The sequence below is a fragment of the Gymnoscopelus braueri genome (assembly GCF_963280865.1).
Source record: "Gymnoscopelus braueri genome assembly, chromosome: 24".
NCBI classification, from domain to species: domain Eukaryota; kingdom Metazoa; phylum Chordata; class Actinopteri; order Myctophiformes; family Myctophidae; genus Gymnoscopelus; species Gymnoscopelus braueri.
In genome coordinates this window covers 38459222-38474427 of record NC_137626.1, presented here as the reverse complement: position 1 = coordinate 38474427, position 15206 = coordinate 38459222, and the positions used below count along the sequence as shown (strand labels likewise).

General features: G+C 43.8%; 1 protein-coding gene across 3 annotated transcripts in view; it reads left to right on the top strand.

Moving 5' to 3' along the window:
* Window positions 1-15206, top strand: part of appa (amyloid beta (A4) precursor protein a) — a 92280-nt gene that overhangs the window by 45358 nt on the left and 31716 nt on the right. For 2 of the 3 annotated variants that reach the window (XM_080422203.1, XM_080422201.1), the window contains exons 2-8: window positions 7-174; window positions 6289-6418; window positions 7008-7120; window positions 8690-8880; window positions 10387-10489; window positions 11118-11382; window positions 12461-12628. In XM_080422203.1, coding sequence (XP_080278329.1) covers window positions 7-174; window positions 6289-6418; window positions 7008-7120; window positions 8690-8880; window positions 10387-10489; window positions 11118-11382; window positions 12461-12628 — 1138 coding nt within the window. The remainder of the gene's footprint in view (window positions 1-6; window positions 175-6288; window positions 6419-7007; window positions 7121-8689; window positions 8881-10386; window positions 10490-11117; window positions 11383-12460; window positions 12629-15206) is intronic. The other variant, XM_080422202.1, reaches the window with a different exon arrangement.

Genomic DNA, 15206 nt, shown 5'->3' with positions numbered 1-15206 from the left:
AACCAGGTGCCTACAGACGTGTCCATGGGTCTGTTGGCGGAGCCCCAGGTGGCCATGTTCTGTGGGAAGCTCAACATGCACGTCAACGTGCAGAGTGGCAAGTGGGAGCCCGACCCCTCGGGCACCAAGAGCTGCATCGGCACCAAGGAGGGCATCCTGCAGTACTGCCAGGAGGTGAGGATGGGTGGGGACGGGTGTCACTGTGGATTTATATGGGTGGGTTAGTTATCTCAACCACATGCACTCTAGGGCACTGGTTCTCAAAGCAGTGGTTGTCAACCAGTGGTCTGGGGACCACCAGTGGTCCTTGAGGGGGTCCCAGCAAAATGTGTTAACATAGCGTCACAATCATTTTAACCACTTAGCTTTGGCTATTAAAAAATTGCAGATATACAAGCTCATAGCTCGGCACCGAGTACTATATCAATTTAGGGGTCCTTGGCATGAAAAAGGTTGAAAACCACTGATGTAAAGGACCACCAAAATGATATGTATTTGGCCGCGGACCCCCCCCATCTGAAAAATATTTTCAGGGACCTCCAGAAGCAAAGATTTGAGTTCACGTTTTGGAAATATACATATTCAAAGATGTGCACAAGTTTTCATGATTTTAGAAGATATAGCGAAATAGCAGGTCTAGGCCTGGACCGCTGGTGTAGTGGTCCAGGCACCTAGGCTCCAAAGCAGCCTGACAGGATGTCGCGGGTTCGAGTCCCGATCTCGACGGCCTTTGCTGCATATCACTTCCCATCTCTCTACCCATTTCCTGTCAGAACATCTATCCTATCAATAAAGGCATAAAAAGCCTAAAACAACAAAGACATCTTTAAAAATAGCCGATCTACAAGCTCATAGCGCGGCACAAAGTGACACGCTATGAGCTTGTATATCTGCTGTTTTTGAATAGCCAAAGTGTGAAATATGGTTAAAATGATTCTGACGCTATATTAACTACTTTTGCTGGGGACCCCTGGTACCCCCCAAGGACCCCTGGCCCACTTTGAGAACCAATGCTCTAGGGCAGTGGTGGGTCCCCAGTAGGGCTATGAATCTTATGCTGCCAGGAGGTAAGGATGGGTGGGGAGGGGTCACTGTGGGTTTATGGGTGGGTGGGTGGGTGGGTATTTCAACCACATGAACCCTAGGGCAGTGGGTGTGTCCTCGGCTAAATGGTTTTGTAACTCTGAGAGGGCACAAATGGAACCAATTCCATTTGGTTGGTTCCATGTGTGCCCTCTCAGAGTTATGGGGGTCTGTGGCCTATGTATATGAAAACTGGCTGTCCTTGAAATCAAAAGGTTTGAGAATCACTGACCTAGGGTCCCCCCCCCCCCCCCAATCGCTAATCATGACCCATATGAGTTATTAAAGCACTATAATGACAACTATGACAATGTCATTCACCATTGTCTTTGTTACACAGTAGTTGCAGTTGTTTGGGGCATTTAGCAGACACTCTTATCCAGAGCAAGGTAAACACATAGAATGCAGAGACAGTGTAATGCCTCAAAAGAATAGGATCCCGGATAAACCAAGAACCTAGCATCAGTCTAAACAATAGACTATCAAAATAACAATCTGCACATTGAAACTATACCGATACCTGGCAAACAATGAACCTAGCATATGTTTAAGTAACAAAACACTAATCTGTTCGCATGGTAGCCATAACTTGGTCAGTCACTATAGCATCAGTCTGGGCAGAAGGTGGCAGGAAGGGGTGCAGGGAGAGAAGTGCTAGAGGGGGGAGGTGGAGTCTGAAGAGGTGAGTCTTCAGATTACGGCCGAAACTTGGGAGTGAGTCTGCAGTTCTGACTGCAATGGGGAGTTATTATTATTGGTTTATCACTTTGGACGTTCCGTCCACCACAGCTTGCTGACGCACAAGGCCGTCTGCTGAGCCTCAAGTCCTCGCTGTCGGAGCGCCTGCCATGTTGGATTAACAAAAACGCGCGCTCCTCTAACCCAGTGGTTCTCAACCTTTTCAGGCCAGGGACACCCCAAAATATTCATTTTTGAACTGGGGACCCCCGACCCTGACAAGCACTTGGAATTGTAGGAGTTGAGGCATTAGATTTAGTTTGACTCGGTTCCACAAATAAATATTGTGAGCTTGTAAATCACCTATTTTCAAAATGTTTGCCTCTTTCTTATATTATTTGACAATTGGGCCAATGTTTGTCCAGTTTTTATAGTATAGTTTGTTGATAACTTTTGAGGCAATAATGGTATTTTTTTATGTCATAAAAAAATTCTTAAAAGTCCTTACATTGTCACTTAATTGTCATCTGGGGACCCTCCCACAATCATGTGGGGATCCCCCTGGGGGTCCCGACCCACAGGTTGAGAACCCCTGCTCTAACCTAACTGTCCTTGGAAAAACAATATAGATAACTGGAACCAGGACGTGAATTCCACTGCCTCCCTTGTCCTGTCTCCCCCGTCATACTGTTTCCTGTTGTGTGTCAGTATAGAAACATAACAAGGGAAGTGGCCTCAATTCGTTCAGATTTGTCTAATGCTTGGGTGATGAAGATAACCTCCGTTGAACGAACGTTCAAAGGAGGTTATCCTCATCACCCAAACATCATATCAGCCATGAATGTTGAATACACATTACAGGAGATAAAAGGGAGTCGGGCAGTCGGCAGATGAGATGAGATAAGTGATATGAAATGACAATGAAATGACAAGCATGCAAATGAGTTCAAAGGGGAGTTAACGTTTATCATATAAACAATTTATTATAAGCACACGCTTCGCTGTGCAGTTTTTCAAAGTATTCATATTAAAACCTCACAAGTCAGGTGGCCTAGCGAACGCTCGTGGACCTTGGTACGAATCCAACTCCCGGTTTAGTCTTGTATGTCTCCTTTGTCGCTCTACCCTCGGTTTTCCCGACTTTACGTCTCCCTGTTCTAAAAAATAAAGCATTACAAGCAGAAGGGGGGAGGGGGTGGAAACTACACATCAAAAGGCGAGTTGAGATGCAAGGCACAGAACGGAGCTTTGGGAATTTGAGAAATGTCCGGCCTGCACTAGGGCCACGCCGGGCAGACAAAAAACAGTGTTGCCAGGTCTTTGGGCTTATTATTCTGTAAAGTTGCTTGTAAATATTGGTGGTTGCCATGAACCCCCCCCATCTGAAATTATAATTTGTGCCATGGACCCCCGTACTAGATTTTTGTTGTGAAAATGTAAAACAATAAATCTACATTTTGCTTACTTTGTTTTCCTCAAATTCTTTTTAGAAAATTGCAGATCTACAAGCTCACAACGCGTCAAATCGTGACGCGTTGTGAGCTTGCAGATCGGTTATTTTTAAATGGCCAATGTACAGTATATAGGTTTAAAGTTTAATTTAGCCTAGTTGCTTCTTTTGGGCTCGTTTTCTTAGACCTGGTTGCTTACTTCCCTCGCAAAATCTGGCAACACTGACGAAAACCCCGAGACGGATTGAGGGGAGGTGTGGAATCTACTGGCAGGAAGTGTACTGTGCCAGGGAGTTAGTGAAATGTACGAGACGAGACGTATTTGATGTAGAGTCAACATTTTATCAAAGAGAAACAGGCCTGAAGGAATCCCATTGGACAGTAATTTGCTACAATTAAGGGCCCTTGCTTCCAAAATAACAAATGTTATAATAATAATTGAGTCCCCACTCCTTTAGGGTATTTATTTTTCACAGTACTGTACATTTGCACATACTGAACATTAAATGTGTTCTCTGCATGTACCCATCCTAACTAGGAGAAGTGGGTGATATTAATACATTTACCATCCTACCTATTAGGAGCAGTGGGTGATATGAACTCTTTCACTGCCAGAGTATATATGTTACAGGGTGAATGGAGAACCAGGGTGATTGAAGAAGGCTCGCTCGTTTTTACCCACCCAGCAATTCTGTAGAAGAAACACTAGAGGGAGCCACAAGCCAGGCTTGTGCACAAGCACATATGGCCGTGACCACCCACACACACACAGTCACACACACACACACACACACATGCGCGCGCACGCACACGCGCTCATGCTTTCAATGGACTGTTAAGATACTTTTATTGTGTTCTGCTGGCTTTTGTTTTAGTTTCTCCCTGACACACACACACACACACACACACACACACACACACACACACACACACACACACACACACACACACACACACACACACACACACACACAGTGATCCATGAAAAGAACTATTCTGTCCCTATCGGTTTACAAATCAAACGGCGCTGAGTCGACTAGTGGAGCGTCGGCCGGTCACCGCGGGCACTCGCGCCTGGAGGCGCGAGGGCGCGCTTCCTCGGCCTCAAGCTCCACTAAGTCGGCGCGCCGTGCGTGTGAACGCGTGTTCAGCGTTCCCCTCATAGATATTATGGTTCCCCTAGCTTAGCTTCCTGGTTGCTATGTGGGGGGGAACAACAAAAGACAGGTCTCCGTCGGCGCATCAAAGCCCCGCCTCTCCGCGCTCTCCTTCTCCTCCTCGGAGGAGGAGGAGAAGGAGAGAAGGAGAGGACGGGACGGTTTAAAACGCGAGGAGGAGGAGGAGGAGGAGGCTCCTCTTCCTCGCGAGCCTCGCGTAATAACCCCCCGCCTCGCAGCGCCGTCCTCCTCCTCCTCCTCGCGAGCCTCGCTAATAAACCCTGTCTCGAAAAGCCCCGCCTCGCCCCGAAGGAGCCCCGTGCCTAAAAACGAGCGCTCTGTCTTCAATCACCCTGGATCTCCATTCACCCTGTGACATATACATTAATAAAGCAGTGTTTTCGTGTTTTTTAACCTTTTCAGCTGGTCACAGTTATGATCTATCATCGGACCGTTGTAAACACAAACGGTATCAGTGGCCGTCCCTCAGAGGAAAAAAAATTCACCCGTGATGGTGCCTTACCTTTTCGCTGCACGCTGAAAACAGTATCCTCCGTCAAAAATTCACGTCTTTCCCACCTCCTCAACTGGTTACAGAACATTTATATTCCTTTATGATCGCTTGTCAGACCGTTTGTAAACACAACGGGATCACTGTTCGTCGTCCAGAGAAAAAAAATATATACCCGGGACTGTCGCTTCCTTTGTTAGACCACGTTGAATCTACTGTCTCTCCGAATCCAGGGCAAAACAAGTCAACTCAAGATACAACTGTTTCCAGGAAACCAATAAACAGGAAGTGGACAGAGGCGGAAATCTTCGGATGACGTTATTTCCGTATCCGTGTGAGTTAAAAGTGAAAGTGATCACTCGGGTGATAGAGAAAAGCGAGATCTTTTATAAAACTACTAAACAACAAAGTATCGTCCAAACTCGTCCGTGGCAATGTGAGTCTTTGCAGAATCGGACAGGAATTCCCGTCCATTTTTGTTACCCGATCCTAACTATTAGGAACAGTAGTTATTATTAATACGGCGCCCGAGTAGCAGCTAGGGGTGAAGTGTCTTGCTCAGAGACACTTGGTAGTCCAGGGGCCAAGCCATATTTTGGTACCACCTAAGGTGACCGTAAAGTTTTTGTATTTTTGTCTTCCTACATGTCTCTAGTTTATATTTTGGTATGATAACCTACCGGCTAATGTATCCGGCTAATGTATCCGGTAGGAGACACAAAGTAGAATCTTTGTGTCTCCTACCCCGGGCATCAAATTATTGCGACAAAAACCAAAATATATCCATGTATTCAAGGCTTCATGGGGTGTGCAATTGATAGAATTTTTTTGGGTGAACTCCTCCTTTAAGTTTTCCAGGGGGACTCTCTACCCATTCAGCTATGACCACCCTAGACCGAAGGAGGGTCAACTTTTACAAGCTTATGGAAAGCAGTCTTTTTGCAAACACCAAAAATCTGAGAAGTTATCAATTGCACACCCCATGAAGCCTTGAATACATGGATATATTTTGGTTTTTGTCGCAATAATTTGATGCCCGGGGTAGGAGACACAAAGATTCTACTTTGTGTCTCCTACCGGATACATTAGCCGGTAGGTAGTGATAACTGCCATTAAGCTACAAGATTGGAAGGGCTATCATACCAAAATATAAACTAGAGACATGTAGGAAGACAAAAATACAAACACTTTACGGTCACCTTAGGTGGTACCAATTTGTGAAAATATCAGTGTTGGCCCCTGGACTATGGGCTGGGGGTTGAACCGGTGACCTTCCGTCCATTTTCAGGTGGCCTGTCTACCCAATAGTGTCTCCTAAAGGCCTAAAATTCAAAAGAAAACATCATAAAATGGAAAGTGTGTGTGTGTGTGTGTGTGTGTGTGTGTGTGTGTGTGTGTGTGTGTGCAGGTTTACCCAGAGCTCCAGATCACCAACGTGGTTGAAGCCAACCAGCCAATCAGCATCCAGAACTGGTGCAAGAAGGGACGCAAGCAATGCCGTAGTCACATGCACATCGTTGTGCCCTACCGCTGTCTGGGTAAGAGTGTGTGTGTGCTCTGAAAAGGACCACATTAGCTCTCTAGCTTTTTTGACAGATACTATGTTCATGTATATACATTTTTGTCAAAAATGTGCCGTTTTCTGGGAGTTTGTCCAGATATTTGGTGCATAAAAACCTGAGCGCTTCTTCACGTTTTGAAAAGTATATTGTAAAATAAGATGAAATGACAGGGGACAGCGCTGGGTGTACGCCATTTATTCTAGAATGAACATGAGCTGGTAAAGGAGTAGTTCACACAAAACATGACTTATTTTCTATCAATTACACACCCCATGAAGCCTTGAATTCATGGCAAAAAATTTTTTTGTCGCATTCCTGAGCCAATAATTTGATGACCGGTGGAGTCTCCTATTGTCAATTTGTCATCAAATTATTGTCTCAGGAATGCGACAAAAATCTCCATGAATTCAAGGCTTCACGGAGTGTGTAATTGATTGAAAATAAGTCATTTTTGTGTGAACTACTCCTTTAAGGCTGGTTATTAATGCAGTGTTACCAGTGTGTGTGTGTATGAATATTCAACGCTGTGTGGTAGCATAACGCCAGTTATTATGCTGTGTTGCAGTTGGGGAGTTTGTGAGCGACGCCCTGCTGGTTCCCGACAAGTGTAAGTTCCTGCACCAGGAACGCATGGACCAATGTGAGAGTCACCTGCACTGGCACACTGTGGCTAAAGAAGTACGTGCACACACACACACACACACACACACACACACACACACACACACACACACACACACACACACACACACACACACACACACACACACACACACACACACACACACACACACACACACACACGCATGCACACTCACTCAAGTATAGAGCGTGCCAACGTGTCGTCACCACGGGGGGGCGTGGCATTGGGCAATGTTAAGTCAACCTGGTTTTTACCCCTCAAAGATGTCCGCCGCTACCAAAAGACACTTGTTGACGCCCCCTTCAGGATTTTTGGCACGCTCTATAGAGGCTCGCAGTCAGTGGTGGAAAAAGTACTCAAATGTTTTACTTAAGTAAAAGTATCAATACTGCAAATTAGAAGTACTCTTGATACAAGTAAAAGTCCGGAATTCAAAATATACTTGAGTAAAAGTGCAAAAGTATTGGTATCAAAATGTACTTAAAGTACCAAAAGTAAAAGTACTAAAATGTTTGAAAACGCGTTGTGAGCTTGTAGATCTGCTATTTTCAAATAGCCTAGGTTTAAAATAAGGCTAAAGTGATAAATGTATGTGATGGAGTTGATTTCACCTTATGACCCACACAAAGTACCACATACTTGTATAACGGAGGCAATAAGGAAGAAACCAGACCAGGCAGCCAAGGGTATAACGAAACATGTTTGTATTCAGATCAGAGAGACAATGGAAGGTTACAGTATCATGGTTCCGCATCATCGGTCGCGTCTCTCTGTAGTGTAACAGAGAAAGCAGTAGCTTTTAACATTGTCCAGTAACATAAACATATGACATCATAGGATGTGACATCGATGAGGTTCCGGGCGAAGGTGGACTTCTCGGATTGGATGAGAGCGATGGTTACGTCGTCGTCTGATGATGGTAGATGATGGTAGATTATGATGGTGTGACAGTTTATCTCTGGACAACAGCGTCCCCATGTCTGGGTCAACACGTTTGACATCTGACTGCTCTGACCTGTCACTGGTCAGAGGAGATTTGGTGACACTAAGGGAGACAGCTGTAGAGAAGAGCATTCTAGATACAGTGTTCTTAAAACAAAAGATTGCCGCAGAAAGCCTGCATGCGTTTGACCTTGGCTTGCAGACACAGAGACTGTGAGTACAGAGTACTTTTACCATGACAAAGTACAGGCCCATATGAGACCATAATTAATAGGACATTTTAACCAGGTTAAGGACCCTAGACACATTATGATAATTGAGATAAGAGATCAAATAACTCTATCAGTATGTTTTATTAAGTAATCATTTATATCTTCAAAGTTACTAAAGTTTTCTAATAATTGTAGTGGAGTAAAAGTACAGTATTTGCCTCCGAGATGTAGTGGAGTATAGACAATTGGAAATACTCCAGTAAAGTAAAAGTACCTCAACATTGTACTTAACTACAGTACTTGAGTAAATGTACTTAATTACTTTACACCACCACAGTCTGCCAGAAGTAAAGCCTTTTCCTGTGGCAACCCTACACCCTCCGTTAAAATGGCAAACCCCTTCTCTCTCTCGCTCTCTCGCTCTGTCTCTCTCTCTCTGTGTCGCTCCAGTCGTGCGGCGACCGCACCATGAACCTCCATGACTACGGGATGCTGCTGCCGTGCGCCATCGACCGTTTCCGCGGCGTGGAGTTTGTGTGCTGCCCCGCCGAGGCGGAGCATGACGCTGACAGCGCCGAGCAGGACGATGACGACTCTGACGTCTGGTGGGGCGGAGCCGAGACCGACTACTCTGACAACAGGTACACACACACACACACACACACACACACACAAACACACTCTCCTTCCCTCATGTCCTCTCTCCTTCTCTCCTTACAATAGGCTCTATGCACAGCAGCCATATTGGAAAGAAATACGTCCTTACTTCCTTCAAAGGTGTTACAAATTATACTAATTAAGGCTCTGTTCCGTTTAGTGTACCACAGTGGTTCTCAAACCTTTTAATTTCAAGGACGCCCATAACTCTGAGAGTGTACAAATGGAACCAAATGGACCCGTAAGGGTCCATTTGGTTCCATTTGTACACTCTCAGAGTTGCACACCCATAAGGGCCCATTTGGAACCCCCTCAAGGAACCATGAGGGTCCCCGGACCACACTTTGAGACCCACTGGTGTAGCAGAGTGTTTCCAGTTAGCCAATATGCACAATACCAGCACCTTGACTCTGTTTGACCAGAATGGAACAGAGCCTTCATTAGTATCATTGGTAACACCTGTAAAGGAAGAGGCCCAATTTCTTTCCAATATGGCTGCTGTGCATAGAGCCTAATACACAATTTAAATCAATTAATCGCACATGATGGAACGCAGAGAGACAGTGTAGTGCCCCAAGAAACTAGGATGCCAGGTAGGCAATTGAACCTGGCATCTAAATTGCATTCTTAAACATTAAGAAACGGCACATGAGAACGAATGACAAAGATATGTCTGCATGCAGCCATTATCTTGTTCAGTCATTGTATTGGCATCAATCGAGAGAGAAGGTGGCAGGAAGGGGGTACAGGGAATGTTACAGTAATTGCTAGGTGGGTGAGGTGGAGTCTGAAGAGATGAGTTTTCAGATTACGGTGAAAAATTGAGCGAGTATGCAGTTCAGACTGCAATGGGGAGTTTATTTCACAGTTAGGGAGCCAGAAGGGAGAAGAGCCTTGAATGTGTGGAGCCTTGTCCCGGGCGTTTTAGGGCAGCGGGAAGGGTTGTATCATGTCTATGGGGGGGGGGGTGAATTTTAGCTATTATATTGTCTCTGTCGGGTGGACACCTCATATGTCGAAAACTGGCGCATTTCGAGCTTGTGGATCTGTAGCCCTAGAATGTCTGTGATCTTACATACATTTGATGTATTTCAAATACACAGCCATAGATCGGTCCCACCCGCACACGGTTAGCAGAGTGACCTGTGCTGCATAAAAGTGCTCCGTGCTGCGTCTGTACTCGCCCAATAATTAATTCCTAAGATTTGGAGTCGGATATTGTCCTCTAATTTCATATCCATTTGAAAGTTCTGCCAGAAAATGTGTGCTTAGTAAAATATCTCCACTTTTCGGCATCAGGTCTTGATGGGTTAAGCGAGCATGCCAGGAGGCCAGCGAAGAGGAGGCCAGTTACAGTAGTCAAGCTTCAAGCTCACTTCCTTCCTTAATTGCCTCTCTACTTCTCTCTTTCCCTCGTGTCCTCTCTCCTGTCCTGGTTCCTTCTCTCCTTCCCTCCTTACCTCCTTCCCTCTCCTCTCTCCTCCTTGCAGCATGGTGAGAGAGCCAGAGCCAGCCGATCAGCAGCAGCAGCAGGCGGAGGAGGAGATCAGGACTGCTGCTCCTCCTGCCGTGGTGGAGCAACAGCAGCAGCAGGTACTGTAGACCTGTCACCATTATTAAAAAGTACTCAAATGTTTTACTTGAGTAAAGGAATCAATACTGCAATGTAGAAGTACTCTGTTACGGGTAAAAGTCCGGAATTCAAAATGTACTTGAGTAAAAGTATTCAAAATGTACCTAGAGTACCAAAAGTAAAAGTACAAAAATGTTTGAAAATAGCAGATCTACAAGCTCACAACGCGACGTGTTGTGAGCTTGTAGATTGACTATTTTCAAATAGCCTAGGTATACAATAGGGCTAAAGTGGTTAATGCATGTTTTATAATGTAATCATTTATCATTTATCTTTATCTGCAAAGTAACGAGTAACTAAAGTTTTCAAATAATTGTAGTGGAGTAAAAGTACAATATTTGCCTCTGAGATGTAGTGGAGTAGAAGTAAAAGCACAGAAAATTGGAAATACTCCACTAAAGTAAAAATACCTAAAAATTGTTACTTTACACCACTGCTCGCCACCTGGACCGCACTTTGAGAACCACTGTCCTAGATTTGTATTTATTTATTACACACTGGTTTCGAACCGGTTGATACCCCGAGTACCGATCGCTATCTGAGTCGGTATCGGTAAAGGAAAACGTCGTATCGCTCCATCTCTCACAGGAGGAGGAGGCCGAGGAGGTGGAGGAGGCGCTGGACAACGACCGCGACGGAGACGGGGCGGAGGACGAGGAAGACGAGGATGAGGACGAGGCGGGGGGAGCGGAGGACGACGTCATCGACACACTAGACGACACTGCCACTGACGACGATGACGAAGATGATGATGACGAGGACGCCGACGACGGAGAGCCCACCACCAACGTCGCCATGACGACCACCACCACCACTACCACCACCACCGAGTCTGTGGAGGAGGTGGTCCGAGGTGAGTGGCTCACTGCTATATAACAATAATAGTGAATTGCATTTTTATGGCGCTTTTCTAAGTACTCAAACTTACTCAAAGCACTTTACAATGGTTCATTCATTCATACATATGACTAGTATAGTTTTGTCATTTCACAGGAAAAGTTTTTTTTGCCATTTTTTTTGCCGTTTTATTTATGTATTTATTTTATTTTTGAGCGCTACTTTGTATACTTACAAAAAAAATACATCTGATTACAATAGTAGATTGGCTATTTTTGAATATATATTATAAAAAGAAATCGGGAAATTGTTTGAAAATTATAGTTTTTGTAATAATTATGTTATTTTTATTATATTAATGATATTATTTATTTATGTATTTAATTTTATTACGTTTGCCTGTAATGACATGCCCAAAATATGGATGCCAGGCTGAATTGAGTTAAAACAGCATTGAATTTAAAGGGATATTTCTCTTTCGAAAAAGATTACGGTAATTTATCGTCTACTCAGGCTTTTGTGAGCACCCCGGACAGTTTTTAAGTTGCTTGATTCAGTATTTAGATATTTGATATTCATTTTATCAGACACGCCCCCTTTCCTATAATATTGTAACTTCAAACTCCATTTTAACCATTTTAGATTAATCAGAAACACGCATCCTTGGTTCTGGGGACTGATATTGTCCTTCTAATACGTGAGGACACCGTGTTTTTTCAATTCCTTTTTTCATTTATTTATAAGGACTGGCGTTTTTGATGAATCTAACATGTTACAAATGGAGTTTGAAGTTATAATGGGTTTGTATAGGAAGGGGGCGTGTCTGATAAAATGAATATCAAATATCTAAATACTGAATCAGGCAACTTAAAAACTGTTTGGGGGGCTCACAAAAGCCTGAGTAGACGAAAAAAAAAAAAAAGGGAAATATCCCTACCCGTCTTAAACTTTTGACAAGAGTCTTCGAACCCCGGTCACGTGGGTTTTGCACGGACCTCCGGTCCGACATTAAGGATACGCTCAACTGTCCCGTGTGCGAGCAGCATGGGGAAGGTGACAGTAACGACACTGTGTGTGTCCTCCCCCCCTCGCAGAGGTGTGCCGCGCCAGCGCGGAGACGGGCCCGTGCCGCGCCATGCTGCCGCGCTGGTTCTTTGACCGTCAGGAGGGTCGCTGCGCCCAGTTTATCTACGGCGGCTGCGGCGGCAACCGGAATAACTTTGAGTCGGAGGAGTACTGCCTGTCTGTGTGCAGCAGTGTCAGTAAGTCCTGTTCCCAAAGACCTCCGCCGCTAGCCGCTAACCGCTAGCCGCTAGCCGCTAGCCGCTAGTGCAGTGGTTCTCAAAACGTTCAAAGTTCAAGGACCCCCCCTTAACTCTGACAGTATACAAATGGAACCAAATGGACCTGTTAGGGTCCATTTGGTTCCATTTGTATACTGTCAGAGTTACGGACTTGTAAAGGTCCATTTGGAGAGTCCCTGCGCTGGACCCCACTTTGAAAACTACTGCACCACTAGCGGCTTGCCAGCTTTCTCCCGGTCTTTCCTTAACCTTTACTTTTTTATGCAAGGTTATTATAGTTTTGACATTTTCATAGTCTTTTTGTCAATTTCAGTTTAGTTTGGGTTAGTAGATATAGTAGTAAACTAGTTTGTTTTCTCCCTCTTTTTTTTTTGAAGGCTTAAAACTATTTTGAATTAGTTTTAGTTTATTTTTATTGTAGTGTGTGAGGGGATTTGGAAGATTTTGGACAAATACTAAAACTGTGGACGTTTTCTCTACGATTTTAGTTCAGTACTTTTTATAAATAGGCCTACACAACTGTTTCAGTTAGATATAGTTTTTTTTTTGTAAAGCCTCGTTTTTATTTAAATTTTAGTTTACTGAAATGTTTTGTCAATTCTAGTTTTTGTTATGTTGTAACTTTTAGTTAACTATAATAACCCTGCTTTTAAGTAACTTGTCAGTTAGCTGTCTTCCATCCTTCTGCCGGTTTCCCTCTAACTCCTGACTTGCTTTGTGTGTGCTCATCTTTTAACCACTTAAACCCTGTACACTTTGATGCCTGGAGTCCCTCATGGCTCTGTCCTAGGCCCTTTTCCTTTGTTTCCCCCTCTACACCAAATCTCTTTGCCGAAAATGGCCGTTCTACAATCTCGCGACACGTTGTGAGCTTATAGATCGGCTATTTTAGCCAAATGTTTGACCCAATAGGGATGCTAGCGTTCATTCATGTGGTTATGGAATGCAGCGGTTCCCAAACGTTTTAGCTCGAGACCCAGAAGAGATTTTTTTTAGTTTTCACTTGAGTTTTAAGTAAATTTATTTTTTATTTTTTATTTCTTACATTATTTTGAAAACCTTTGGCATTTTTTTTATTTATTTAAAACTATATGTTCATGTAGGAAACGACAAAAGGGGTTATTTAGTCGTGACCCATAAAAATAGGTCTGTGACCCCAAAATGGGCCCTGACCCACTGTTTGGGAAACACTGATGTAATGGATGGTTTTGGTCTCTGTTTCTGGGGTCAGGCCTCCCCAGGAATAATGCCCCATGCACACAAATGTTTTGAATGCTGTGATTTACGGACTAAAACATCTGCCTTTCCAAGGTCTGCCTTGGTATCCCGGTCATTTCTATTGTTCTATTCTATTGTTTCTATTGACCAGATCATTGAGTCACAAGCTGAACTCAATGGATTTCCAGTGGCAGTTCAATCCAGCGCTGCCGGCCTCTTGTTTCCATTGACTCTTCCTTCATTGTGTGTGTGTGTGTGTGTGTTTGTGTCTGTGTGTTTGTTCCTGACAATACAGTGGGACACATTTTGGACATCAAAGCATTTGACTAGGGACACATTATTGATTTTTTCTGCGGTTTCATAAGCTCAGGTTTAGGCATGTATTGCAATTTAGGTATTTAGCAGACCGTATTGTCCAGAGTGACTTACAAAGTGAAAGATCAGAGTCAATGAACCTAACCCTAACCCTTATAAACAAACGACAAGACAAGAAAATTGTGAAGTTACGAAGCTGCAGAGTAACTAGGGTAGCAGGTAAACATCTAGCATCAGTAGCTAAATGGCATACCATGTAAACAAGTCACCAACGTATATCTGCATAGTGTAACTAGCATATTTAAAAAAAACAGACGACAAGATGTGATACTTATATAAGGAATAAGTGCTAGGGTGTGAGGTGCAAGAAGTAATTCAAGGAGAGATGAATGCTGGGGTTAAGGTACAATAAGTGATACTAGGAGAGATGAGTGCTAGGGGGTAAGGTACAAGATGTGATACTAGGAGAGATGAGTGCTAGGGGGTGAGGTACAAGAAGTAATACTAGGAGAGATGAGTGCTATGGGGTGAGGTACACATAATACAAGGAGAGATGAGTGCTAGGCAGTGTTGATTTTGACAACAAATTTTGATTTAGTTTTAGTCAGTCTTTTGAATACAATTCCATTTAGTTTTAGTCATATTTTAGTCGTCTGAAATGTTTTAGTTTTTGTCTAGTTTTAGACTAAATATCATTAGATTGTAGTCGACTAAAATGTATTTTGGCTGTGCCTTGATGGCGTCGTAATGGCTGATTTTACACTTGGTTGCATGCTGGAAATAGCCGATCTACAAGCTCACAACGCGTTGCAGTGCGACGCGTTGTGAGCTTGTAGATCTGCTATTTTCTGACATGTCTTTTAGTTCTACTGGATCTCTTCTCCACTAGTTCCTCCCTAACAGTTTAGTCTAGTTTTTATTTGTTGATGAAATTGCCAATATATTTAGTCTTAGTTTCAGTCATCATAGCTTAGTTTTTATGTATTTTTTATTTCGTTTTCGT